This window comes from Sarcophilus harrisii, chromosome 3, assembly GCF_902635505.1.
Source record: "Sarcophilus harrisii chromosome 3, mSarHar1.11, whole genome shotgun sequence".
Taxonomy (NCBI): Eukaryota; Metazoa; Chordata; class Mammalia; order Dasyuromorphia; family Dasyuridae; genus Sarcophilus; species Sarcophilus harrisii.
Genome location: NC_045428.1, coordinates 431,968,641 through 431,996,503, shown reverse-complemented (window position 1 = coordinate 431,996,503; position 27,863 = coordinate 431,968,641). Strand labels below are relative to the sequence as shown.

General features: G+C 32.5%; 1 protein-coding gene across 4 annotated transcripts in view; it reads left to right on the top strand.

Annotated features, from left to right (window-relative positions):
* PDS5B (PDS5 cohesin associated factor B) overlaps nt 1-22,271 on the top strand; it is a 210,854-nt gene extending 188,583 nt beyond the window's left edge. Inside the window, exons 30-36 of one of the 4 annotated variants that reach the window (XM_031960713.1) lie at nt 1,583-1,645; nt 2,744-2,889; nt 5,733-5,832; nt 9,920-10,359; nt 10,454-10,561; nt 13,503-13,644; nt 18,988-22,271. In XM_031960713.1, coding sequence (XP_031816573.1) covers nt 1,583-1,645; nt 2,744-2,889; nt 5,733-5,832; nt 9,920-10,359; nt 10,454-10,561; nt 13,503-13,644; nt 18,988-19,023 — 1,035 coding nt within the window. In that variant the 3' untranslated portion in view covers nt 19,024-22,271. Of the gene's footprint in view, nt 1-1,582; nt 1,646-2,743; nt 2,890-5,732; nt 5,833-9,919; nt 10,360-10,450; nt 10,562-13,502; nt 13,645-18,987 lie in introns of all 4 variants that reach the window. The other 3 variants (XM_031960715.1, XM_031960712.1, XM_031960714.1) reach the window with 3 other exon arrangements.
* The last annotated feature ends 5,592 nt before the right edge of the window (nt 22,272-27,863 follow it).

Here is a 27,863-nt window from a genome sequence, read left to right as displayed (position 1 = left end):
AGCAACAGTCCCTTAAACACTATTTACCTTTTTGGATTCTTATCTTTCAGTTCTCTGCAGCATTTCATAGTGTTAAATATCCATCTTCCTAGATAATCTCTCTTTCTTGGTTTTTGGTGACATTGTCCTCTCCTGAGTCTTTTCCCACTTATCTGACCAATGTGTGGTCTCCATTATAGGACACAAGCCTTGTCCTTTGGGTATGAGTATATCCCAGGGTTCTTTCTAAGGTTCCTAATCTCTAAGTATTCAGTTATCTCTTTGTAGAGTCATCCAGATACATATGTCCACCTTTTTCTATCCTGAATTCCAGTTGCATATCTCTGACTCCTTGTTAGAAATAGCCACCTGGATGGTCAGTAATCATTTGAAGTTCTATATGTCTAAAAGTGATCACATTTATTCTTAAATCCATTCATCTTTTGAACTCATCCTTTATCTGTACCACCATTCTTCTAGTCCCCTTGAGTTTTCAAACTTGGAATCATCTTTGATACTTTATTTTTCTTTCTGTTTTCACTTACTTACATTTGCTATGAATTGCCAGTTTCTATTTTTGTAACATTTCTCTCTTCAGATTCTCTTACCCATCCAACTTTAGTTGACACCTTTTACCTTAATCTTACTCTTCCTATATCTAACCTATCTTCTCCAGTTCACCCTCAGGAAAGCTTCTTATTGGTATTCTTTTTACTGATTCTAATCATGTCAGTTTCTTGCTCAGGAAGCTTCAATGACTCCCTATTGCCCTAGGATTAAATGGAAACTTATATGCTTTTGCAAATAATGTTGCAATCTGTCCTTTCTGTCCAGACATTATTTTTCTTCACATAGTTTATTTTCAAGTTAGATTGGCCTGCTTGTCAGCCCTCACATATAACATTCTGCCTCCTTTCTTCATTTCTCAGTAATTAATGTTGACATGTTCTCTTTCCTCACTTTAATTTCTTAGGATCTTTGGCTTCCTTCAAAGCTCAACTCAAGTGTCCTCTTCTTCATTAGACCTCTCCTGACTTTCTTCATTGTTAGCACTTTCTATCCCTAAGTACTTTTATTTATTTGTTTATGTTTCATATCTTATGTATACATGTTGTTTTTAGAAACATTCTTATTGGCTAATGTAATGAATGTAAGCTTCTTGAGGAAAGGGAGGAGGCAGTTTTATTTTTCTCTTTGTAACCTCAAAACCTGGCACACAATATGCCTAGCAAAGTAGTAGGCACTTGTTGACATCAAATTTAATTTAATGTTAGCTACAAGGAAATAGGCAAAGAATGAAGATGAAACTGGAAACAGTTAATTAGAATTTAGATGGGCAAATGGGCCCACTTGTCAGCCCTAAAAACAGAATATGACGTTCTTCATCACAGTTATAATTTGTAGACTGAAGTATAATTTAACAATAGTGGCTCAGTTAAGAGGTTTATGCACAGAAAGATACTAGAAATAATTCAAAATAAAATTAAGATTTCAGATGATGTTTATTTAGTAACATTGAATTTATTCTTCTATCATATATTTAATCTTCTTGATTTCATAGATACATAATCTCATATATGTTACTTTTTCTCTTTGCTTTTAGAACTTTAGTAACACCAAAAATTATCTGCCTCCAGAAATGAAATCCTTCTTCACTCCAGGAAAGGTACATATTGACAAAAATCAAAGGGTTTGTTTATTGTAGAATAGTTTCTTTTCATTAATGTAATTACTCACATAATTCCATTGTGTACTTTTTATGTTTCTCTTAAGAATTCACATAAACTAGAAAAATTAGTTTTTAGAAACATTCTTATTGTCTAATAAATGATTATATACCTCTTTTCCAAAAATGCAAACTGAAGCGTGATAAATTGATAGTGTTTCTTCAAGAAGCCAGTAGAATTTGGAATAAATTATGGTACTCTAGTTTTTATTCAGCTTCCTTCAACATCAAAATGAAAATTCTAAAACAAAATGTAATCTTATATCTTTCTATAGAACAATAGCACATAGCTAGTGTTGTTGATTACATATCTTATTTACATGTTGTTTTCTTCCAGTTGAATGTAAGCTGCTTGAGGAAAGGGAGGAGGCAATTTTATTTTTCTCTTTATAACTTCAAAAGTGGCACACAATGTCTAGCAAAGTAGTAGGTACTTGTTGACATCGAATTTAGTTTATTGTTAGCTACAAGGAAACAGGCAAAGAATGAAGATGTTGTTAATTACAATATTCATTAGTTCTCCATTTCCTTTTGAACTGTTTTCTGTGTAATTGAGAAACTACTCATTTGCCTTCCAAGTAGCTTTATCTCTATGTTCGAGTGAAATTTATCTTTATTTAATTGAATTTTTTAAGACTGGGTCTCTATCTCACTCAGACTGTAAGTTTAGTGGCCACTCATTAACACAGGTGTTTTGATATGTTCTGTTTCTCTGCCTCCAGGCAACCTGGTAACTTCTCACTCTCCATAACAATTTCAAATTTAGAACCAACATCTGAACAACTTAACCTACTCTTTCTCAGAATGCAAACTCAAAAGATTCACTATCCTCAATGCCCTGGTTGCAAGGATTACAGAACATTTCTTACCATACTTAGCTCAGATTTAGTTAATAGACATAAGACTTACAAGACAATTTATTCGTGTTTGATTTATATTCAGATATTTTCCTAGTAATACTTGTTGTTTCCAAATTATTTAACATGTAATTTATTGTTTTTAATTGGGTGATCAAACTTTTATTTTTTTTTATTTCAGCCTAAAACAGCCAATGTTCTTGGAGCTGTTAATAAGCCTCTTTCATCAGCAGGCAAGCAATCTCAGTCTAAATCTTCAAGGATGGAGACTGTGAGCAATGCAAGTAGCAGCTCAAATCCAAGTTCTCCAGGAAGAATTAAAGGAAGGTATGTATGAGATAGTTCACATTTAGCGATGATTATGGAGTCATAAAGTTAGTTAACTTAAAACGAACTACCAGAAATATTTTGTGTAAATATATGTGTCATTATTCTTTGTATTCTAAAATAGGCTGTCATCCTTTTCCAACTTAAGAATTAAAGAGGTCATATGAAATGCTCATTCTTAAAGGTCTGATGATTACACTCCCTTCCTCATAGCAAGTGTTGAAAGAACTGTCCTATAATGATATGATGATAACCTAATTTTAAGAATGTGATATAGTGGATACAGAGTTGGTAGAGTCCAGGAAGGCAGATAATGGCATGAGGAAAGGCAAGCTTGAGTTCATATCCTTGTGAACTATGTGACTCAGATCAAGTTACTTGACTCCTATCTGGTTCATTTTCCTCCTCTGTAAAGTAATAATAATAATAATAATAATAATAATGTCTATATCCCATGGTAGTTAGGATCACATGAGATATGTACAAAGTGTTTCTCACAGTTCCAGGCAGAACAAGTGCTATAGAAATACTTGTTTCCTTCCTTTCAGCAAGTCCCTTCTCTAATCTGTATTTGCCATGTGACTTGTGATGTCAAGCTCAGATACAAATAGATTCATATTACTTAAAAAACCACAAATCCACATTATCTATCTTGTGTTTTTATTTATTTTGTTAACTTTCCAATTACCTTTCAATCTAATTGGGACCCCATGGAAGTCTGGCACTTCTTTTCTAGGAAATTCTGTAAGAGCAAGAAGATAAAATGTGTGTGAACCTGGGATATTTCACTCCTGGAAGTTTCCTATACCAATAAAAATCACATCTCGGGTCCCTTTCCCTTTTTTCATTTTAAGCCATCCTTTTCATTTTACTTTTGTAAAGTTTTAGTGTGAAGCTAATTAAATTTTGAAAATTCTTCAGTAATTTTAGTAGATGTTCAGAGACCCATTTTGCTGGATTTATATTACTTCACTACAGTGGAACATCACAGAGGCTTTAGTTGCTGCCAGTTTCAAGATAACAGCTGATAATATGAAATAAGATACTTTCGAAATAAAAGAAGGGAGGAATGATATCTATCTTTTTCAGTGATCTTGATATATATAGAATAGGGGTGAGAGTCATATTTCTAACTGATCCAAAAAAACGGAAATAAGAAATGATAGTTCAGAGCTGAGACTTTATCTATATAGGGAATCCTGTTGTCAAAACTTCTTCAGGTGGAGATGAATAGCATATTTGAAATGTATACCCTCATATGTTTTGGGGAACTTATAGACTTAATGACTTTCCCATGATTATAATATTTGTCAGAGGCAGGACTTCAACTTACAGCTTTCTGACTCCACGTCTGACTTATTCTACTAGGCCATACTGCCTCTTGCTGACATTTGTGATGATGTTTATACCTGCCCAAGAACATCAATAATTACTATTTTGACACTGAAATTTCCTACATTATCCCCTATCTTTAGCCTGTCAACTGAACATATTCTCTTAGATATCTTCAGTTTAGTATTTTAGACTATGTTTCCAAAATGACTTTCTGAGTTCCACTTTGTCAGTGATGACATTTTCCTAGTCACTTAGAGAGATTGAATAATCTTTCAGAAACATTGTTGACTCCTCCCTCTTGACTTTTTCAAAGCCAGTCAAGAAGTCCCCTTTGTAATATCTCTTTCTTCGGTAAATTTCTTCTTCTACCACCACTTAGTTTCAGACCCTTGTATTGAGGCCTATATTACTGAAATAGCCCTGTAACTGTCTTGACTTCAGTTTCTTTTTTAATCCATTTTCTATATCGGCAATAAATCAGTATTCCTAAAACATGGTTTTGATTACATTATTCCTTAAAATAACTATCATTATCTATAGTAAAATCCAAATTCCTTGCATTCCTAATGATACTTAAGACCTCTTATAAAATAGATTCTTAGTTTTATTTTGTGTTATAGATCCCTTCATCATTCTTCTGAAGTCTATGGACTCCTCAGAATTTTAAAAATAAAATAAATATATAGGATTACAAAGGAAGTCCATTATTTTGAAACAATTTAAAAACAAGTTTATGAACCACCTCCACCCATGGGTTAAGATTCTCTGCTTAATATACTCACTCCAACTTTATTTTTCTTATATCCTAACACAAATGTGTAAGTTGATCTCATTATTTTCCCAGCAGACCATGTTTGTTCCTCTCCTTGAATTTAAGTTTATACCACCTAATGGATATTAACTCATATAAAACTTTGTTTCATGAATATCAGTGGTGGATATTAAGTCATATAAAACTTTGCTTCATGTATATCAGTTTTGTGGTCATAGAATCATAGATCTAAATCTTGAAAAGACCTTTGAGGCCATCATCTGCAAATGTTTTATTGTCTCTTGGGGGGAGGATTGTCTTATTTTTCTTTTATATCACCATAGCTTTTTGCATGTGCTAGATAATAGATGCTCAGTAAATTCAATTGAACTTCTTGCTGTTTGGTGAGATATGAAAAGCCCCCATTTTTTTCCCTCTTCTACTCTCTATATTTATTTATATAGATGTAAATTTATGTATATAAAATCTTAATTTCTTTAAAATTATTAATTCACATTAGAATTTAAGCTCTGAAAAACAGTACTGCAGCTGATATTCAGTGAATTGTGAAAAAATTAAATTATTCAGATTCTGAAAAAATGAGAATCTTACAAAGAATATATAGTTTCATTCTATAAAGGCATTCTGGGCAGGTTTTTGAGAGGGAAAGAGACTGTGTGTGTGATACATATATATATATATAGATAGATAGATAAATGTGATAATTATAAATAATAATAAATATTTATTTTAAAAGGCTTGACAGTTCTGAAATGGATCATAGCGAAAACGAAGATTTCTCAATGTCTTCACCCATGCCAGGAAAAAAAAGTGACAAGAGAGACGACTCTGATCTTGTAAGAGTGAGATCTTGGGTTTGCCTGATAATAATTATATTGTGAAACTGATGCTGTAGTAGAAATTTTCAACTTCATAAATCTAGAATAAATCAGTTAATTTTTTTCTTTCTTTTGCTCCACTCTTTGAAGATTTTTTTTTTCGTTTTCATATTTCAAGTAAAAAATTTTTTAAATTAATCCCTCCCACCACCCTCCTTTCTTCGGCTGAGCAAATATTAATAAAACAAACCCAAAGGAAATACCTCAATATGTGTCATTCAGCAAAACAAATTTCCAACTTTTATCTTTCTGGTTTTTGAATTTATTGCCTCACAGTCATGTGATGAGTAGCATATTGCATCTTCATTCTTTTGGGCTCATATTTTGTCATTGCAGAATTCTATGAATCAGTTGGAAAGTCTTTCGAAGTTATTTTTCTCTACAGTGTTGTCATTTTTTTGTTGTCACGTTTTTATCCTAGTTTTGTTTACTATAATCTTCATTATTTCATAAACATTTTTAGTTTCTTCTGAAATTATCGTTCCATTATATACATATACTACAATTTTGTTTACCCATTTCCTAAATAGGATATCCCTTTACATTCTCCCCCACCCCCACCCCCAGTTCCCAGTTTGGGGCTATCACAAAAAAAGTTTCTATGAATTTCTTGGCTTTTATAAATTTTAATTTTTAAGTTTTGTTTTTAAGATAATGACATAAAGAAATCCTACAATAACATTAAAGTATTTACCTTTTATTTGTCATTCCAATGAATAAATTTTATTCCATTTAGTAACATATTACTTTATAACATTAGCAATAGTACTTTGCATTTAAAAAGTTGTCCAAGTAATATATTCTTGGATAGTTTGATCCAAAAAGTAATCTGATGTCAAAAGGTTAAGATAGGGACCTTGATAATTTTAATTAGAAATTTCACAAACATGACATGTTTTCCTAGATAGTAGACAAATTATACAGATTTCTTAGAAAATCATAAGTCTTAAACTTTTAAATTTCAGTAGTTTTAGTTTTTGTGTGTGATAGAAACAATTTGAAAATAGCATTTAAAAGTAAATCTGTTAAATATTTTAGAACACTTGAAGTAGTACCTAGCTATACACTTTAATATGACCTTAGCATAATCATGCATATATCATAATAACAATACTCAATTTGATCTTTCAAACCCATGAAAAACTAATTGACATTACTAGCTTCTTTGTTCCCCCAAAGCAAATGGCTTGTTTTGTGAATCAATTACCATGACTACAAAACAGGAATTCCAATAGCAGCTGTTAGGTGAGCAAAAGATATCTATACTTGCCATTTACTTTTTTTTAAAGAAAGAAAAAAGAAACTTGTGCAGTTATAGTATAGTGGCATGGAACACCTCTCCAAATAAAAAGATGATATAATGGGTTTAATTGTTATTTTTGTGAACTTTGTTGAAGTGATTTTTATATAATTACCATTTTATCTGCTGCTTCTGGGTCTCCCAGATCATAGTCTTCAGTGAGGAAATCAATTTTTTAAAAAAAATCTCCATTCAATTAGTAATTATATTTTTATTCATTATATCCTGATGGGGAATTTTCTAATCATAGCCTTAAGATATACTTCTCACTTAATTATTAATTATTATTTATTAACTTTATTAATAAGATATACTTTATAATCATAAATTTTTCATCCTCACAAGGATCCAAGCTGAGATTATTTACAGTTTTTGAAGTTGTTCTAAACTTCTGAAAACATATTTTACAATATTGTTTATAAAGTTATTTCCATCATCTATAATCTGACTTATTTAATTGAATAAAAACTTTATGCAAATCCTATGTAGTGCTATAAAAATATAAATGTATAATATAATAAAAATATTAGAGACTTTGAGAATGATTTTGAGCTTTTTACTTGCCCATTAGGATGAGATTTTTTTTTAAGCTACTTTAAGTAATGTGAATAATAGTGCTTCAGGGCACAAAATAAATTATTATTGGCCCTGTCTGATGTCACCCAAGTTCCATATTAAAATAATTGTTTTTGTGTAATTTTTTTCCTAAATATTTTACTTAATTCCAATTTACACAAAATTGAAATTGGTTTTCTAGTTAACTATTTTGCCCATATTGTCTTTGTCCTATTATTCCTCTTTTAAAATTTTTATTGTATTTCTGTAGTATCCTATTACTGGTTTACTTCCCCCCTTTTCTATTTAAACTTTACTTGTACTTTTTTATTTACTTAAAAGAAATTTTATTTCCAGATGATAAATTGGAATAAGAAAGTGATCCTATAATCCCAGCCCATAAAAATCATAAAATCTTTGAGTTGGTGGACATTTTAAGAAGTTATCTATTCATAACTTCCACCTAACAGAAATCCCGTCTACAATATCTATGGATGATCATTGTCTAATCTCTGCTTAAATGATCTGATGTGATGAGTGAGCTCCCTGCTTCATGATGCAGTCAAATCATCCCATTGCTTGATTGCTTAATTATGAAGGCATTTTTCTTCTTCATAGGGAGAGAGAAGTTGCTTTCTTTTGCTTTTACTTTTTGTAATTTTCTCTTTTGGAGCAACTGAGAACAATTCTTTAATGAAAACTTTTCAACTCTTTGCATATTTCTAATACAAGTCATTGGAGCCACTCTTATGACACGAGCCCTTGAATAATGAATTTACTGTAATGTAGGTACATAACCACAGGACCTTTTTCAGTCTCTTTTTAACATAAACCCCAAAAAAGAGCTTAATAGTTAAGTTGTGTTATTTTAAGGAAGCTAGGAGCACTAAGAAAAGTTGACTTTTGTTTGCAAACCAGGCACATTGAATTAATTTTTAACTTGATTTAAGAAGTATTTGTAATTCATACTAACCCAAAGTCTTAGGAGGGCAGTTTATCTGTGTGTTTTTTCTGCCTCAGATTTACACCATATTTTCTTTTATCATTGCAAAGAGTATAAAAAGAATATTTGGTCAAACATGGACTCCTAAGAAATGGTGAGCTTTGATGGTTTTATGTGCTCTCTTCATTTTCCAATATCTTCTATGGTATATGTGATGCCATCTAGTCTTCCATTCTCTTATGCTATGCTGATAGTAATCGTGGAGGTAATGTGACTGTAGAGCGGTTATTAATTTTTTTATATGCTTTCTTGGTGGATCTTAAGTGTTATTGTCAATCTGTAATTGAGAAAAGACTTCTTAAAACATTAAATTGTTTAGTGACTTAACATCTTAAGAAAGTCTTTTTAGTCTCCATCTATAGCCAGTGCTATAAATTCCAAATAAACAGCATTGTAATTTACTGTGAAATTCTATTAATTTTCATTACTTGTAGTTGAAAGGAATATTATTTGGGTGAAAGGAAAGTACTTTTTTCATCCAAAAATATTTCGATCAGCTTTAAATTCATTTACTAGTACTTCTATACCTTTGAATTTTTCATTTACAAAATGAAAGGAATCCTTTGAAATAGTTACAGATTAATAATGCTTATGTAGAATTTACTTTTGTCTTGATATATTTGTAAAGTTACTTTCTTGTCTAGAAGAACAGGTTCATTGCAGATTGCTAGAATAATTCATTAGAACTAATTAAATAGAGGCTCTCTGATGCAGTGGCTAATGGGTTGGTTTTAAAAATCCAAAAGACCCAATTTCAAATCTTGTGTCTAGCTATATCACTGTGGGCAAGTGACTTAACACACTTAGTGCCTCTGACAACTATATAGTTGACAACTATAACTATATAGTTCCTGCTCATTTGCACGAATGGAAGGTTATTAGTAACCAGAATTCTCTGTAGTGATATAATCACTGGTCATGTTCCTGTTCTCTCATTCTATTCTCTGTCCTCTCCCAAAAGAACCAATTTGCATATAAGAATGGTTGAGTTATTTAATTCAGAAATTCCTTTTTTTTTGTAAAATTTCACCCCCTCTGCTTTTATATCATGATAATTAATTACTGTTGTTCTGAGGTATATTTATTTAGGTGTACCAAATATTGGTAACTATAATTTTTACCTGCTATGTTTTTCACTGTAGTTATAATTCTTTTAATTAAAGCAATAATCTGATTGTGATTTTCAGTCTGAACTTGAGAAGCCCAGGAGTCGAAAGAAGACACCTGTTACAGATGCAGAAGAGAAATTAGGTATGGATGACTTAACCAAATTGGTTCAGGAACAGAAACCAAAGGGGAGTCAGCGAGGGAGGAAAAGAGGCACAGCTATGTCTGATTCTGATGAACAGCAGTGGCCAGAAGAGAAGAGGCTCAAAGAAGATCCCTTAGAAAATGAGGATGAACAGAATAGTCCTCCTAAAAAGGGCAGAAGAGGGCGACCCCCTAAAGCAGTTGGTAGTGGCACTCCAAAAGAAGAGCCAGCAATTAAAACATCTAAGAGAGGAGGCAGGAAAAAACCTGGACCCCCAGCAGCAGAGGAGGAAGAAGAAGAAGAGAGACAGAGTGAAAACATGGAACAGAAACAAAAGGGCAGACAACATAGAACATCTAGGAGAGCACAACAGAGGTGGGTATCTGTAACTGTTGACTGCTTGTGTTTTAGTTATGATATCATAAATCATAATTTGATGTTATCAAAATTTGGGTCTTCCCCAAAGCAGAGCAGAATCTTCTGAAAGTAGTGCAGTTGAATCCACACAGTCCACACCACAGAAAAGACGAGGAAGACCACCAAAAACGCCATCACCATCACAACCAAAAAAAAATGTGTAAGTTGTAAATGCAATAATATTAAATTGCAAACAAATTTAAAATAATTATAAAATTTCATGATAGTATATCCAGTGCTCTATTTAAGTCCACACATATTAATCAGCCCTATTATCCTTGGCAAAATAGAATTTTGTCAATCTTTAACTGGGCCATCAAGAGCCCATTTTAGCTCACTAGCACGACTTTAACATTTATTGAACTTGAAAACAAATCTTTATAAATGCATGCCAAATGCTTCATTTACACTACACATGGAGACACTGTGGTAATTATGTAAGAAAGCTCTTTGTGACGGAAATGTATCACAGCACTTTGGATTTAAGTCCTTTTCTCTTTTCTTGCTATTCTTTGAACTCCTGTTTCCCCCTTCCTCTTTTAAAAAAAAAAAATCTCCTACCCATTCTGAGATTCATCTTTGGGAACATACTAGAGAGGAAATAGGATTGTTGGAAAATAGCATTGCTCTTTTTTAGATTATTATAAAAAATATTCATTTTCCCATGAATATTTTCTTAATGATTATCTGGATTATATTTGTTTTCAAATCACAAATGCATATATATATATATATATATGTATGTGTGTGTGTGTGTATACACACACACACACACACACACAAACACACACATATATACATACATACCTACAGGTACATATTTTATGTAAAAAGTTTTACATAATAGTACTGCTGGATCAACTTTCAGAAATAAGTTTTAGTTTTCAGTATCATTTTTGCTAAAAATTTTACTTTACTTCACATTTTTTTTTCCTGAAAAATGTAAATGAGAAAGATTCAGGATAAAATGATTTAAGCATATTACTTAGTGAAATTCATTAATACTTTTATGTGTATGTAGCATAAATGATATTTTAGATAGTTATATAACTCCTCAATTTAAAGAATCTTTGCAGACATGCTGTTGTATTCATGGTTGGATCAGATACCTATTTCTGCTAAATACCAGGGAGGAACAAAAACCACAAGCAGTCTTACTCAGATTTGCATGCTTCCCTCATTCTCCTTTTTGCCAGCCTGCCCCTCTTTCCAGTGGGGGGGAAAGAAAGCCATACAGGTGGGTATTCTTTTTAGTGATTTTATGTGGAAGCTTAAAGAATGAAAAACCAATAATTTCTAAATAAAAAATCCTTAATGTTAAAATTTTGTAGGTTAATTCTCTTACATATTAAGATAAGGATTAATTTTTTGAGAATCAGAAAATTATAAATTTTTAGAGGTCATAGAGTCATTTCTTTTCTGTTATTGAATAGGATTGATTACACATTTCAAACTAAGGAAATATCTTTACTTAGTTAAGAAACATTCACAGGAGGTGATCCTGCAACCAGCTCTGATAGACTTTTTTTTTTTTTTTTAAATAATAGCTTTTTATTTTCAAGATATGCAAAGATAGGTTTCAGCATTCACTCTTGCAAAACCTTGTCTTTCAAATTCTTTCCCCCATTCTTCCACTCCTCCCCTAGACAATAAAACAATCCACTATATGTTAAATATGTGCAATTCTTCTATATATATTTCCACATTTATTATGTACACAAGAAAAATTAGATCAAAAAGGGAAAAAAATGAGAAGAAAAAAAAAGAGCAAACAACAAAAAAAATAAAATACTGTGTTGTGATTCGCATTCAGTCCCCACAGGCAGGCCTCTTTCTGGATGCAGATGGGTCTCTCCATCACAAGTCTGGAATTCACATCACACATTTTGGAATTGACCTGAAGCACTTCATTGTTGAAAAGAACCACTAGACTTTATTTTGAATCTTCAGTGCTGAGTTCTAACTTAAATGTAAATTATATTTGGCAGTGTTGTTCATCTTTATTAACCTACCTATATTTGAAAAAAGCATTTGATTTTAAATTGTTTTTATTTCACTGTTAATTAAGCAGTATATATTTTGAAGCTTTTGGAGTAGTTTACTTAGGACACAAAATATCAAGAGAATTTGATTCCATGTATTATGGGAATACCCTATGTTCTTTTGAGAATTTGAATGCTTGTTCTTGAGTTAACAGCATCTGAAACTATGAAAAAATAGATAATTCCCCCTTTTCAATGTGCTATCAAAGTAATGCTAACGCTCTCTCTCTCTCTCGCTCTCTCTCATACACACACACACACACATTCTTCAACTCTACTTATTTGATGTTTTCCGCTAGTAACACCACATGTATTCACACAGATGAACACAAACTTCTGTATGTTTATTCACTTCTCTTTACTATGTTCTCCTTAAAATGCAGTTTTCCAAGAACATTTTATCAGAAAAACCTGGGTCTAGTTGACCTTGTCAGTAATTGATAAGTAGAATTATTAAACTTAAGACACTGTCTCAGATCATACTAAACTTAAGATTTACATATTTATAGCTTTTTAATTATTTCAATAATTTCTTACAACATTCCTGTAAGATGTATTTGTAGGATTATAACATAACTGATTTAGAGCTACTTCTGTTTAATACATGAGAATACTGAAGCTCAGACTGCTGAAGAGATTGAATAGCCACAAAGTAGAGCAGTGGTACTTGAACCAATTTTTGACTTACAAATTGCTCTGCTATATCTGACTTATCATTGTTGTTCCCACGTAAGTTTTGTTCGATATTAGACTTGGCTCCTTGAAATGTAGGCGTGACATGAAGTCACCACCAGTAGGTGAGAGAACAAATATTACTTCAGTGGTTAAAAAGCATAACTTTAGTACTATTTGGCACATTTTTGTATCTGGATCAGTCTTTATTCTGGATTAAAAATAACAAAGTTTTGGATTCAGAAATGTATTCAGTCCCATTTAAAGAATCACTGATAAAAATGAGCAATGGAAAGCTACATGATATTTGAAGGTGTTTTTTTCTCTAAAGATGTTTGATGATTATAGCTCAGTGGGTTAATTTAATTTCTTATATTTTGACTCTAGCCGCACTGGACGCTCCAAACAAGCTTCTAGTAAAGAAAATGAATCAAGTGAAGAGATGGATGTTTTTCAGAGTAGCTCTCCTGTCAATGATGACATTCCACAAGAAGAAATAATGGAGGAAGAGGAAGTTTCTACAATCACTGTATGTATTATAATTTTACTTGCCTCAACTAGATTGGGATAAAGGGATTAAGAAGTAAGAATAATGAGAGCCTAGTCAAATCAATATAAAACTTTCCTTTGTGTGCAAACAAGCATTTGGATATTGTTTTCTACTTTCTAGACTGGATTTGTGAACTAATATTGCTGGCACTTTAATCTGTCATTGGATTTGATTATTTAAATATTTTTAAGGGTCTGTGAGTTTACTGTTGTCAGAATTTCTTCTTCCAATTCAGACTATACAGTAATTCAGATAGTCTTCAGTTGTAACTTATAACTTTAGCAACCATTTTCCCCATGCCTTCTTCTCTTATTTGTTCTATTCTTTCTCATTTGGGGAGCTTTTCAGCTCCCCTGCGTTTACTTATTTCTGTGGAAGTGATTTTCATATCTCAGTATGTAATCATACATAATCATGCATCTTGAATGGATATTTTATAGACATCTTAAACTCAACTTTTCTAAAACAATCATATTTGCCAAAAAAACTTTTCCTTTTATATTTTCCTCTACTTCAAACCATCGTCCTTCCAGTTACCTAGATTCTCATCCTTGATTTAATCTACCTAATAATCAGTTCATTATCAAATCTGTTTCTCTTGTGTATTCCTTTCTTCCCATACAAATATTAAATAGTCATGATTTTAGTTGAGGCCTTGTCTCCTCTCAGCTAGATTATTTTGACAACCATCTAATTGGTATCTACCTCAATTCCTTCCTAACACCAGTTCATTATCCACTCAGCTGCAAAAAATGATTTGTGGAGATCTGACCATAATATGCCCCTGCTTAGTGAGTTCAAACAATTCCCTGTCTTATATAGGATCAAATATGAAATCCTCTGTTGCCATGTATAACTTGTCTTCTTCCTAAGTTTCTAGTTCTTTGCCCTTAATTTCCATCCATCTACTCTCATGATCTAGCTATAATGACCTTCTTTCAGTCCTTTCCATATAGCACGGATCTCCTGTAACTGCCTTTGTACTGGCTTTTGCCCATGCATGCAATCATTTCTTAGCTCATTTCTGCCTACTGACTTTTCCCTAATTTCGATCAAGACTTAGCTAAAGTACCACCTTTTGCAAGAGGCCTTTCCTGCTTGCTGCTATAACTTCCTAACTATTATAACTTCCCCTCTGAGATTACTTAGCTTCTATTAACTTTTTATATCTTTTGTATTTATTTATTTCTCATTTTCTCCCATTATAATATATGCTCTTGAGCACAGAGACTATATTTAGCCTTTTTTCTCTTTCTCCAGAACTTAGTATAGAGCTTGACACATAGTACTTTCTCCTTTCTTGTCTGGTTATTTTAGACTGGCTTTTAAAAGCATCATGTTCGGAAATTTTGCTAGAAATAAATTCAGGTTTATTGGCTTACACTTATTATTAGATTCAATTTTTATCATCATTTCTCCCCCCCTCTTTTTTTTTTTCCAAAAGCAAGCTATTTACACCAAATAAGTCCTGAAGTTTGTTTTTTGTTTTCCATATTTCATTCATTATTCATAATAGCTTGATAATAATATCTTGGCAAATTTTGTCAGATCATCCAATGTAATTCTTCTGGGTCAAATAACCTAAACTTAGTAAATTCAAGTAAATATATTATGCAGTCTTTATATTGACATTCTAACAAGTTATCTATATTTGTCCCTATATATAGGTATCTTCAGTGTTGTTCACTGAAATTGTTGTCTCTCCTCATTTCATATTTTCTTGACATTATTCCTTGTTATCTTTTCTTTCAGTTTCTGGTGAACAAGTGACTCTCCTCCCTAATTCTAGGTCCTCTACATGTACCTTTAATTTAATCCCCTCAGATGTTCAGCAGATGATTTCCCCTCTATCAGCTCTGTAATATTTTCCTATCTCCTCTTCTCTTTGTACTGCCAATAAACAAATTTCTTCATTCTTACATACGTATCATTGATTTTTTTTTTAAACTATCCTTATAGCTTTTACCCTCATAGCTCTTCTTCCTATCCCAGCCAAAATCCTAGAAAATCTTTCTACTTTTGGTTGCTTTTATTTTCTTTCATTTTTTACAAAGCCTTTGACTTTCAATTTAATCACTCAACTGAAATTGCTATCTCTAAAGGTACCAATGATCCCTTAATTATCCACTATAATGATTTCTTCTTTATCCTTGAACTCTTGGATTATTTGACACTGACTATCCTTTCTTCCTGGATGCTGTTCTCTATATTTTTGTGTTGTTGTTCTGTCTTGGTTCCCATAATTGTCTGACCTTTTTCAGTCTCCTTGGCCGGATCATTATTTCACATCCCTAGCAGTAGTTGTATTATAAAGCTCTTTCTGGTCCCTTTTCTCTTTTATCTGAATTTAGTGACCTCTTCAGCTCCTATTTCTGATGCCTTTGGACTGGCATGCCTGGAACATGTTGCCTCCTCATCTTCTTTTAGAATGCTCAATTTGGTTCTGATCTCAATTAAACTTCACTTTCTACATTAGGTCTTTAGTGACAAGATTATGTTGTTTTTTATGTTAGACTATAAACTACTTTACAGCAGGCTTTCACTTTTGTCTTGAGTGCTTGGTAAGCAGAAAAAATACAAATAAAATTTAAGTTGAAAAACTCTGTCTTCTCTTTGATATCATTGGATTCACTCCATTCAAATAGCATTCCTTTCCCAACTTTGATTTTTTTTTTCTCCTACAGAGCTTTTAACAATCTTTTTGTCCCTAACTCCTTTTGAGTTATGACACACTTATCCTCATTACTCGCTTTTGTTTCCATCCTCTCTACATGTATCTTAACCATCTAAGTTGACTTAGGTACTCCTTTGTAATTTTCTGTCGGTTTCTTCAGACAAGGCTTGTTTTCCTTATTAGCATTGTTTCACTGTGTCTTCAGAATTTCATTTTTGAAAACTTTCTCATTCCCCCAGTCTGACTTCTTTAGAAATTTAGTTCATAGAAGCCTGTTTTTAATTCCTTTGAGCCTTTTGAAATCTATTCCAAAAGATTATTGAGTTTTATCTTAGTCACAAATTTTAATATGTATTAGTCACTTCTGCATAGAATTCCTATTATTTCTATCCCAGCAGCTAGTTCCTCCCACTTTGTAAGAATCAGACCCAGAGTAGAACTTCCTCCTGTTAAAATATGAAAATACCTTTATGGCAGTTCAAGAAATTAATAATTGTTTTTAGTAGAAAGACTAGGTTTTAGCAGGTGACTTGATAATTGGAAGTCTTCTATCACTATTATGCCATGAATTTATTGCAGGCTTTTAATCTGTTCTTTGAACTTTTTTTCTTTCCCTTTTCCATCCAATTGTAATTGCAACTGTAATATACATTGACATTATTGCTTATATTTCCTCTTCCTTTGATCTTTATCCAAAAGCTTGTCCCTGGCCCTGTCTTCTATCCACTGCAATAGAGAATACAAAAGTCCTTGTTGTAAGTAGTGGAAATGAGGATTTAATTCAGTTAATCATATGTACACAATTGTTTTGCTATCTATTATAGTTGGAGACATAACAGTTATTATCATCCTCAAAAATGAGGAACTTATGGGCAATTAACTAATTAGGATTCTACCATGTTTATACTCCTGTGGTCATTTTTCATTTAAAAAAACTAATCTTTCCTCTAAACTCCAGTTTCCATATTGCCAGTTACCAGTTGGATGTTTTCACCTGGGTGTCACATAGTCACCCTAAATTCAACATGTCCAAAACAGAAGTCGTCCTCAAATCCATTCCTCCTCCAAATTTTCCTGTTTCTGTTTAAGACATCAGCATCCTTTCCAGTATCTCACCATAATCTAGGTATGAACATTGAATGTCCCTCTTCCCACATCCTATAGGCTGCCAAATCTTGTGGTTCCTCATTTCATAACATCTTTCATATCTTTCTTCTCTCCACTCACATAATCATTCCTGTTTTTCAGGTCCCTCATCATTTTTCTCCTGTATTCTTGTAATAATCTTCCTTCTGATCTCCCCACCCTCACCTGATCACCCTTTCTCCCCACCAGTCTTCCAGTCTATCATCCACAGAGTTCTCTAATAGACTAAAAAACTCCCTATTGCTTCTAGGTCAGGATTTTTTTTTTTAATCTTGTTTGTTACAGACCTCTTTGGCACTATGGTGTTTAAGCCTCTGCAGTTCTCAGAATAAGTTTTAATTTTTTTTTTTAAATTAATAATTGAATGCTTAATTTCAGTTAAAGAGTAATGAAAATAAATATGTAGTTTTTTCCCATCCAAATTCACAATATTCTTTCCCATTCCTGACCCCCCACAGGAAATTTATCTATACACTCCTTCCCTGGTCTTTGGGCCTCATGTTATGAACTTTTGCCTTAGGATAAAACAGAAGATCCTTCTACATCAACAGGCTTCTAATTTAAAAAAAAAAAAAAAAAAAAAAAAGGCTCCCCAAACCAGAATGTGTTGATTTGAATTGAGCTTTTTATGCCTTTCAAGACTGGTTAATAAAATGATTTTGCACGTGAATTTCATGCAAAGGAACCAAAGTGAGTTTATTTTCACATGATACATATTTGGCAAGCTCTGAGGCTTATTATATCATCTATAATGGAAGTATAAACCAATAACTATATCTTTGATTAGTGAATTTGTTCATTGTTCTTTGTTGCAAACGTTAGTTTTTAGTTTTGTGACATTAGTCATTTCAGCAAACTACATGTAAATTTCTTGTTTCCAGAAAAATTGTATTTTTACCAGGGCTCTTTTGGTGGAAGTAGTAGAGTTAAGGAACTATACAGTTTTTCAAAATCCAAAATGTGTGTTGCTTAACTTTAAATGGTAAAGATAATGAGGAAAAATAGGATAAAAATAAATTAAAGAATGTAATATATTGGGAAAACAGTGCTGAAAACAATGTGCTAATCTCTGGAATACAATACAAAATCACAGTAGACCCTGCTCTCAAAAAAAGCTCATAGGATATCCTAATTCAAGGAGACAACATATAATGGGAAACTTAAGTTACAGGTTGGATGGAAAGGCCTAATAGTATTGAGGGTATAGTAGCAGGGCACTGGTGAAAACTAGAGCTTCAGAGCACCCATAGCTATCCTAGAGCCAAGATCTTAGAAGTATCTAGATCCACATCCACTGGGAAAGTGGCATTTCTAGTAGGATCACAGGGTGGGTACTGCTCTCTGACTCATAGTAGTAGTAATTTGGGTTGCCATCAGTCAGACTGGGCCAAAACAAGATTAAGCAAGAAGAATAAGGGGGTTTGAAACACGATAACCATAATGCAAGTTACAGCTTAATTTCCAAAACCTGTTTTAAAACTGTCAATAATTGATTTTAATAGGTACGGCGGCGAACCTCTAAAAGGGAAAGACGATGAACCATCATAATTAAAAGCCTCCTAAGTGAAATTTTGAGGAATTCATTTGTTGTCAAGTTTAAAGCTTAATTAAGCTGTTGATGCACATCGGGATTATTGAAGAAAGGAAGATTGAGCCTTGCTTTTACTGCCCCACGCATTTGCAGTTCCTCATTCACAAGCTTTAGCCACACACACGTTGATACTGACTGGTTCTTTGTGAAAGAGTAATGTGCGTTGGCTATGTAGACATGAACTAAAGAGAAACTTGTATATAATTTTTTTTTTTTTTTAATGTTTCTGACTTCTAAAGTGCTTGTATAGCTTTTATTTGCGGCTTTAAAAAACTGACAGTATCCAGCTGTTTATTGGGTCTACTATTCACTATATGGATTTGAAAACAATTTGTTAGACTAGATCTTAAGCAGTGTCTGTCAGTGTTTGTGTTTGTACTCGGCATTTTACTGTGAAAAAAAAAATCAGTTTTGACAAATAGTGTCATTTTCATGCCACTATTTGTTGGAAAGTTGAATGGTCTTTTTTCTTTTGTGTATCTAATCTAGTGTTTATACTTCTGGGCACCTTTTACTCTTTAGAGGTGCTAAACTGCTCTGCCATTACAGCTGAATGATGTCTAATAGGATGATGAATACAACAGGTGCAAATTGTGAAATAGTACTTAAGTTTGTTTGAATTTACACCTCAGTATTGGTGCCAGAATATTCTGGTCTTTTGTGGCATTGAACATTTGAAGGGGGGGAGGGGGAGAGGGCGGGAGGGAAGAGAGATTTAAAATATTTTAATTTTAAAGTGTGTGCTGTTAAATAATGTACTGAATTCCTTACCCATTTATCCCCTTTCAGTTTTTATTAATCTACTGTATCAATAAAATTCTGTAACTGAATAAGTTTTTGATAGTCTAGTATGTTAATGTGTGTAGATATTTCCTCATGAACATTATGTTCAAAAAATGCAAATTATTACATTATATGAATTCTGATATAAACATTAGTGAAATTACAGTTCTTAATACAATGTAAGTTAATGAGAAAGAAAAAAATTTTATTGATGCAGTGTCTTTATAAAGCTGTTCTTGAAAGCCAAGTGTTTTGTATTTTATAGTGAGTTGCATGTTTATGGGAAAAATGTGCTTAAAATGGGATGTAATCTTTTCTGGAAATTCGTATCTAGCAGTAGTATATGATTGCCTCATAACAGAATTTTCCACCAAGAGTTTATTATTGTACTTCATTTTTTGTGAACCAAGTTTTGTTTTTGTTTATGTTTTTGTTTTTTTGTATTTGGAGCTTACATTTTTATTGACTTAGCAACTATAGATTTTGCAATCTTACAAGATCTATTTGAAATTCCTTTGGGGGGAATAGGAGAATTACCATTACGCTACACTTAATAGTAGTTTAATTTTTTTTATTTTCTGTAATCTGCAAAAACAGAAATTAATTACTCAACAGTATCCTCTATACAGTTTTTTGAACTGTATCTTTGAACCAAAATGTATAGGTTAATACTTCTTTGTTTAGCTAGACTCATTTTATTACTTCAGATGCTGTTCTTTTGTTTCTTTGCAGTTGACATGAGAAAAAAATCAATATCTAACTTATTAAATTTTATCTCACTGAAAAAATGAAGCTTTTTTTTTTTGTGTGTAACCTACCAATGTTTTTGTTATATTTCATAGGTTATAATAGATGGTGATGTAATAAAGAGGACATTTTTGTTAGAAAATGTCTTTTTACCATTTTCCAATGTATATATCCTAATAATTTGATTTTCTTGTATATATTTCTTTATGCCAATGGAGCAGTCAAACCTTAATTTTTTTAATGTAGGAAATTGTGTTTAACAACCTGTCTCAATATTTAACAATTCTTCATTTTATACCCATGATGGCATCACTGATTATGGGAAGACTGCTGTACACTAGGGCAGCTAATGTTGGGTTAAAAGGTACATTGATTGTGAAATTTCCATTAGCAAAATTCTTCTAAATAGGCTACTTCTGTTTGAGCAGTGCAAGTTTTTAATCTATAAAATAAAGAATAAAAGCTAGCTTTATATTTTCTTCATTGACTTGATTGCACTGAAAATGTTTATGTTGAATATATCTTTGAGATCATTTTAAAAATAAGAAAAATAGCTTAAAACTGCTTGTGAATTATCAAAAATTTATTTGCATGATCATAGTTAACTAAATTTCATCAACATTAATGATGTACATACACCTGGTCATAATGATGTTGTAATGCAAATTCTGTCTATATATAATGCTAATTTGTCTGTTTCGTTATGTGTTTGTCTCTTGAGTCAGCTTGTGTAATATTCATTATTTACTGGGAAAATAGGTATAGTGATGTTATGAAATTCTACTGATGTTCTGTGAGCCTCCATCTTAAATGATTATTCTCACTATCTTAAAAATTTGCATTATACGGGCTAACATTTTCTAGACTTGCTGATAAATAGAACAAAAATAACTGCATAAAAACCTTTCTAATAGCATATTTTTTTCTTTAGTTATTATTAAAATACATGCTGTAGTGCAATTAAAAAAAAAACACTCATATTTATTTCCTACATGCTATTCTGAGGATATTATAGATAGGTTATCTTACTGTACCATGTAGCAGCACCATTCTATCCAGTTTTCATTACAATTTAATGTCTGGGTTGATATAGATTAGAAAAGTGGCAGTAAAACTTTTTCCAAATAGTAAAGGATAAATTACATTCACTACCATGAAAGTATGATATCAAATAGTAGATACCTAGGAAATTTTTGAAATTGGGGGTGGGGGGGAGATTTAAATTAAGACATAAATAAATGACAGTTTTTGTTAAGAAGGAACAAAATACCTTTCATGTCACTTTATAAAACATTGAATAATAAAATAGATGTGAAAATCAGTTTTCAACCATAGATTCATAGATTTTCATCTTCATATTTTAATGTCCCAATAGAATCCCATTTTTTTCCTGAATAGGAATATTGTTGATCTGTAAATTTAGAGACTTATATTTACATAATGAAGAAAATTAATGTAACCAATGGTGCTGAATTTATTGTCTAGATCTGGCATTTAGAGTCTTGACTGACAGGTACCAACTGCCACTGAAAAATGGTAAAGCCCACGAGAATTAATCTACTTTATATTTATTATTGTGAAGTCTCTTGTATAAATAAGTAATATTGGAAACAAATAACTGCTGGTGGCAACTTCTTGCACACAATACATCCTATGTTCATTGTCTATAGTCTCAGCATCTGTTTTATCAGTATTTTGTGCAGTGGGGGGTGGGATACACCTTTTTCTTTTTTGGGGAGTGGGGGGAAATTCCTATCCTTTGTGTCTTAAGTCTTTACTTAACTTTTTCCCAAAAGAAGAAATTGGATAATTCATAAATTTATCTGCCACTAATAAGAAATTTATTTTGATAAATTAATATTTTAAACTCCTGGTTGGAGAATAAATTTTTGTTTTCAAATTACAGGTTAACCCATTTAAACTCTGAAAATCACCTAGGGCAAAAAATAAGGATAAAAGATTTGCACCTTTGGAATTTTTTCAAGGGAATACAAATATTATTTAATCTTAACTTTATATTTTATGGATCAGAATGTCCTCAAGGCAAGAATCTTTTGTCCAGGAAAATTTATCACTAATGTCTACTAAAGCAAGAATAAGCATAAAGGAATAAATGAAATTCTTCCTTCCAAAAAACTTTACATCAGTAGAAAATTTTAGAGATCCATAAGAAATGTGAGATGTTAGAATAGTGAAATTTGGTTGGAGGACTCATTGGGATAATTGCAATAAATCAACAAATTAAAAACAAAAACTGAAAATGCCTCTGGATCTTTTAGGGTAACAAAAGACCTTGGTCCAAATTACATTTTCTGCTCAAATATGAAAAGCAGATAAATGGAGGTATAATGCAGAAAGCTTCAGCATTTTGAAGTTATAATGAAATTCATTAACTGCTTTCTTAAGGCTAACATAACTTTACCTCCCAGTTAACAGATTTTATGATGCTTATCATCGACCAAGTCTTTATCTGACTTATGTCCCTCTAAATCTGCATTGTTTTAAAAGTTCTGAGATTACTTCAAAAAAAACTTTATTCAGAAGGCTTCAGATAGGTTTGAGAACAGAACCTTAAGATTTCTGAAAAATTTCCCCCTCCTCCCTATTTCACCCCTTACTCCGTCAGCCCAGCTTTTCTCACATAATGGTTCCTTGTGTTATAAGCATACTTTTTAAAGGGTGACTTGACGAAGGTCTGGTTAATAACTCACCAGGAGATATCCTCTATTGTTTTATAAATCCTTTAATTGTTAATTCTCAATAAAAATGAGAAATGCTTTTATAAATTTTGATTACTGATAAAAATTACGCCATGATTGTACATACTGCATGTAATTGATATGCATAAATTTTTTGTTAAGTTTTCATCACAGACTATGTTCCAATTCCAAAAATATATGTAGAGAAGATATTTCTATAACCCTCAGAGTTCTTTGAAGTGGACTTTTGCAAGTACTTGACTGAAAAAATTGTGTCATGATTTCCCTCTTCTCTGCTCTGGATTCCATTATTACTTCATCGCCCATTCTGTCCTTTTCCCAGTTTCAGAATAGGTGACCCTTCTTGCAAATGCTAGTTCCTCTACTTGCATTCTTGATCCCAGCCCTTCTAATCGTTAATGAGAGTTTACCCCTCCAATCGTCTTTCTATTCCTAATTTTCATTCTTTCCTGAATGTCTCCTTTTTGCTTAGACATATTCGCAGATCAAATTGAATGGATGCCCATCAATTGGAGAATGACTGAAGAAATTGTGGTGTGTGAATGTTATAGAATACTATTGTTCTGTAAGAAATGATTTCAGAGAGGCCTGGAGAGACTTACATGAACTGATGATGAGTGAAATGAGTAGGAACAGGAGATCATTATATACTTCAACAACAATACTATATGATGAACGTGGCTCTCTTCAACAATGAGATGAACCAAATCAGTTCCATTTGTTCAATAATGAATAAAACCAGCTGCACCCAGCGAAAGAACTCTGGGAAATGAGTGTGAACCACTACATAGTATTTCCAATCCCTCTTGTTTTTGTCCACTTGGATTTTTGATTTCCTTCTCAAGTTAATTTTACCTTATTTCAAAGTCCGATTCTTCTTGTGCAGCAAAATAACTATGGCTATGTATACATAAATTGTATTTAACATTAAAAAAAAAAAGAAATATCCCCAGATCTCCTGCATTCTTTAGGTAATTGATGAAATGAATATATAATTCTGGAGAGAAACTGGGGCTAGAATGACAGAGCCAGGAGTCATTTGCATAGAAATAATGGCAACTGGGCATGCACTGAGATCAGCAAAAAAAGTCAGCTCTTAAGTGAGCAGAGGAGAGACCAGAAAGAACCTTGGAGTGCAGATTCTTTGGATATGGATGGCATTTTCCATCCAAAATATATTGGAATTGTTTTGGATTACTATTGCTGAGATCTAAGTCTATTGGAGTTTGTACAGTTCTGCTCACTTCATTCAGCAGTTCATGTAAGTCTTCCTAAGCTTTTCTGAAATCAGCCTGTTCATCATTTCTTATAGAATAATAGTATTCCATTACATTCATTGTTGTCTTTAATGCAATGTAAGCTCCTTGAGGTTAAGGTCTTTAATTTTTGTCTGTATCCCTAATATTTAGCACAGTGTCTGGTACATTGTAGATAAATGCTTGTTAAATCAGTACTAGAAGAGTGTTACTGAAGATGCTCAGAAAGAAAGGTAATGTGCTTAGGTCTATTTTTTAGGAAGATTATTTTAGCAACTGCATGGAGAATGGGAGACATAAAAGCAAGATTGGAATTAGAGATACCAATTAGGAAGCTTTTGCAAGCCCCAGCAAAAGGTAACAAAGACCTGATTGGGGTAGTCATTGAATGGACAGAAGAGAATAGATAAAATGACATTGTAGAAATAAAATTGACAAAGTTTATTATACTTGGGGATTGAAAAAGAAGAGTTTGAGAATGACTAAGGCTGCCATTCTGGGAGCAATAGATGGTGCAATGGATAGAGCTCCAGTCCTAGAGTCAAGAAGAGTTGAATTCAAATTTGGTCTCATTTATAAGCTGTGTGACTCTAGGCAAATCACTTAACCAGGTTTGTCTCAGTTCCTCATCTATAAAATGAGCTGGAGAAGGAAATGATAAACCACTCTAGTATCTCCGCCAAGAAAATCCCAAGTGGAGAATTGGACACAACAAAAAAGCTGTTATCCTGGGTGACTGGAAAGATCTATCTTAATCTATCTTAATGAGAAATTAGGACATCTAGAAGTATAAATTTAGAGAGAATTATCATTAATTCTGTTTTAGATATGTTGACTTAGAGATGCCTATGGGGTAGTCAAGTCAAACAACTGGTGATGCACTATGAGTTGAGGAGAGAAATTGGGACTTGATTTATACATGTGGGAGGCAGCTACATCTTCTAGATTGTCCACTAGCTGCTGAGATTACCACAAGAGGTTACAAGAAAACTTTGGGGGCTGAGGGTGGGGGGAGACACCTACGAGAGTAAGACTTAAATGATTCAGAAAGGGAGATAAGTGTTTATAAAGGCAAGGCACTCATCAGTCTTTGGATCAGTGTCCCTCCATTAACTATGGGTTCAGAGTCTCAAGTCTGAGAATATTAGACATGTCTGTACAACCATTTAAATGTTTCCCTTTAGAATTATTTACAGTGACATTCTAAGAATTAGAATGTTTTAATTTGTTAGAAATTTAATGGAGTTCAATGGTAGACTAATAAAAATTGAAAAGTGAAAGAAACTATAAAGAAAAAAATGAATTCATATAATCTAAATTGTCACACCATTATTAAATTCATTGATTAAACCATCTTTATTGAAATTAATTTACTAAGCACCCACTACATAAAAAAGAAGCAGGATCCAGTAGTTGCTGTAGACTGAGGAAGTTGTGCTTTTAAGCATTATTTTCTCATACTTGAAATGTCTGAGAATGTTTCATAATCTTCAGTACAGATCTCTGCTGTCCTTAGTTCCAAACACTGGCACTGTGGTATTGTGTGGAGTGTGCAAGCCTTGGTCCTCAGAAAATCTGAATTCAAATTCTGCCACTTTCTAGCTGTGTGACCATAGAGAAGTTGTGAAACTTTGTCTCATTTCCTCATTGTAAAATAAGATATATAATAGTACCTATTTCATAGTTTTGAGGATCAAATGGAATATGTAAAATGTTTTGCAAACATTTTAAAGATTGATATGTATTACTGAAGATACAAAGATGAAAAACAATACAGATTCCAACCTCAAGAAGTTTATAGTTTAATGAGGAAATGTGACGTTCACAAATAGGCATAATAAAAAGTATATTTTAATAGGGACAAAGGTGAAGTATTAGCAAAATGTTCTGAGAAAATTTGAGAGAAAACTTATCTGAAAAGATCAAGAAAGGTTTTGTGTAAAATTGGGTGCAGGGTGAGCGATCATAAGTCATTTACAAATAATCGTAGTCAAGGGTAGGGTCACTGTCCACTACCATTCTGATCCCAGCCCAGTGAATTTAGTATGACAGCTTCAAAACTACTACAAAGAAAGTGAAATTAGCTGCAACTTCTGATAGACCAAAAGCTTTTGAAATCACATCAAAGTTTACCCAACTGACATCTCCCCCATCCCCAAATAAATGTCTTTAGCAGCTAATGAGTCAAAAGAACATTTGAAATTAACTGCAAGAGGAATGAATAATCACAGGGACACTTAACTAGCTGCCTTTAATGGAGTCTTCCCTCAGCAATAATTGCATAAGTGTCTTCCCCCATCACAACAAAGGACATCCATCTGAGAGTTAAGGGGCATGGAGTAGGATTAGCAAATAGTGGAAAGATTGAGGAAATGACACCAAGAAAAATTTCAATGTCCTAGGATAGGTCAAAACCAGGTAAAGAAAAAACTAATAATTAAAAAGCCTTTAAGGACTCAAGAAATGATTTAAAGACTTGAATAATAAAAGACCTGAAATAAAATCTTTCACAATAGAGCTATCAATTGTGGTGAGGACTTTCTGACATTGCTTAGGTGCCAGTGTGGTACATGCAGAATATCCATTTCTTGGTTGTTACATTTCTGGTCTTTTTCAGATACAAAATAAATCTAATGATATTCTTTACATCATTTCTGCCTAATTCATTGGTAATATTTACAGTCCTATGCCCAACACCTTACATTTGGGGGCAATTTGCAGCAAGTCTTTGTCTACAACTTGCAGTCAATAGTCTACAATTTGCAGCTTTAAACAAAAAATATCTGCTAAAATGTGGGCCTTTGTTTCAGGGAAAAACTTGGGATCATAAAAACCATTCTTCAGTTTTTGAAAGTTAAAACTGCTCTTCTGTTCAATTCATTGTTCAGTCACCAAGTTAGTCTAATATATATGTATATAGTCTAGCTTTGCAGACTAACATAAATGTGCATATCATAGTCTAGACAGGGATGCTTAACTTAACTTGTGTCATGGAACCCACCAGTCTGGTGGAACTTTCTCAGAATTTTTTTTTAAGTAAAAAAAATGTCATAAAAAATAAGATTACAAAGGAAATACTTTGAAATAGAGTTATCAAAATATATTAAAACTTTTAGGACTCCAAGTTAGGCCATTAATGTGATTATGGCTCAATTTTAACTTGGCTGAACATCTTGTCCTCCATGACCATGACAAACATTTTTGGCAAGTTCTGTTTTATACCTTGCTTGATATAGTTTGACAAAATCATAGATTCTATATACATTAATCATAAGAAATTA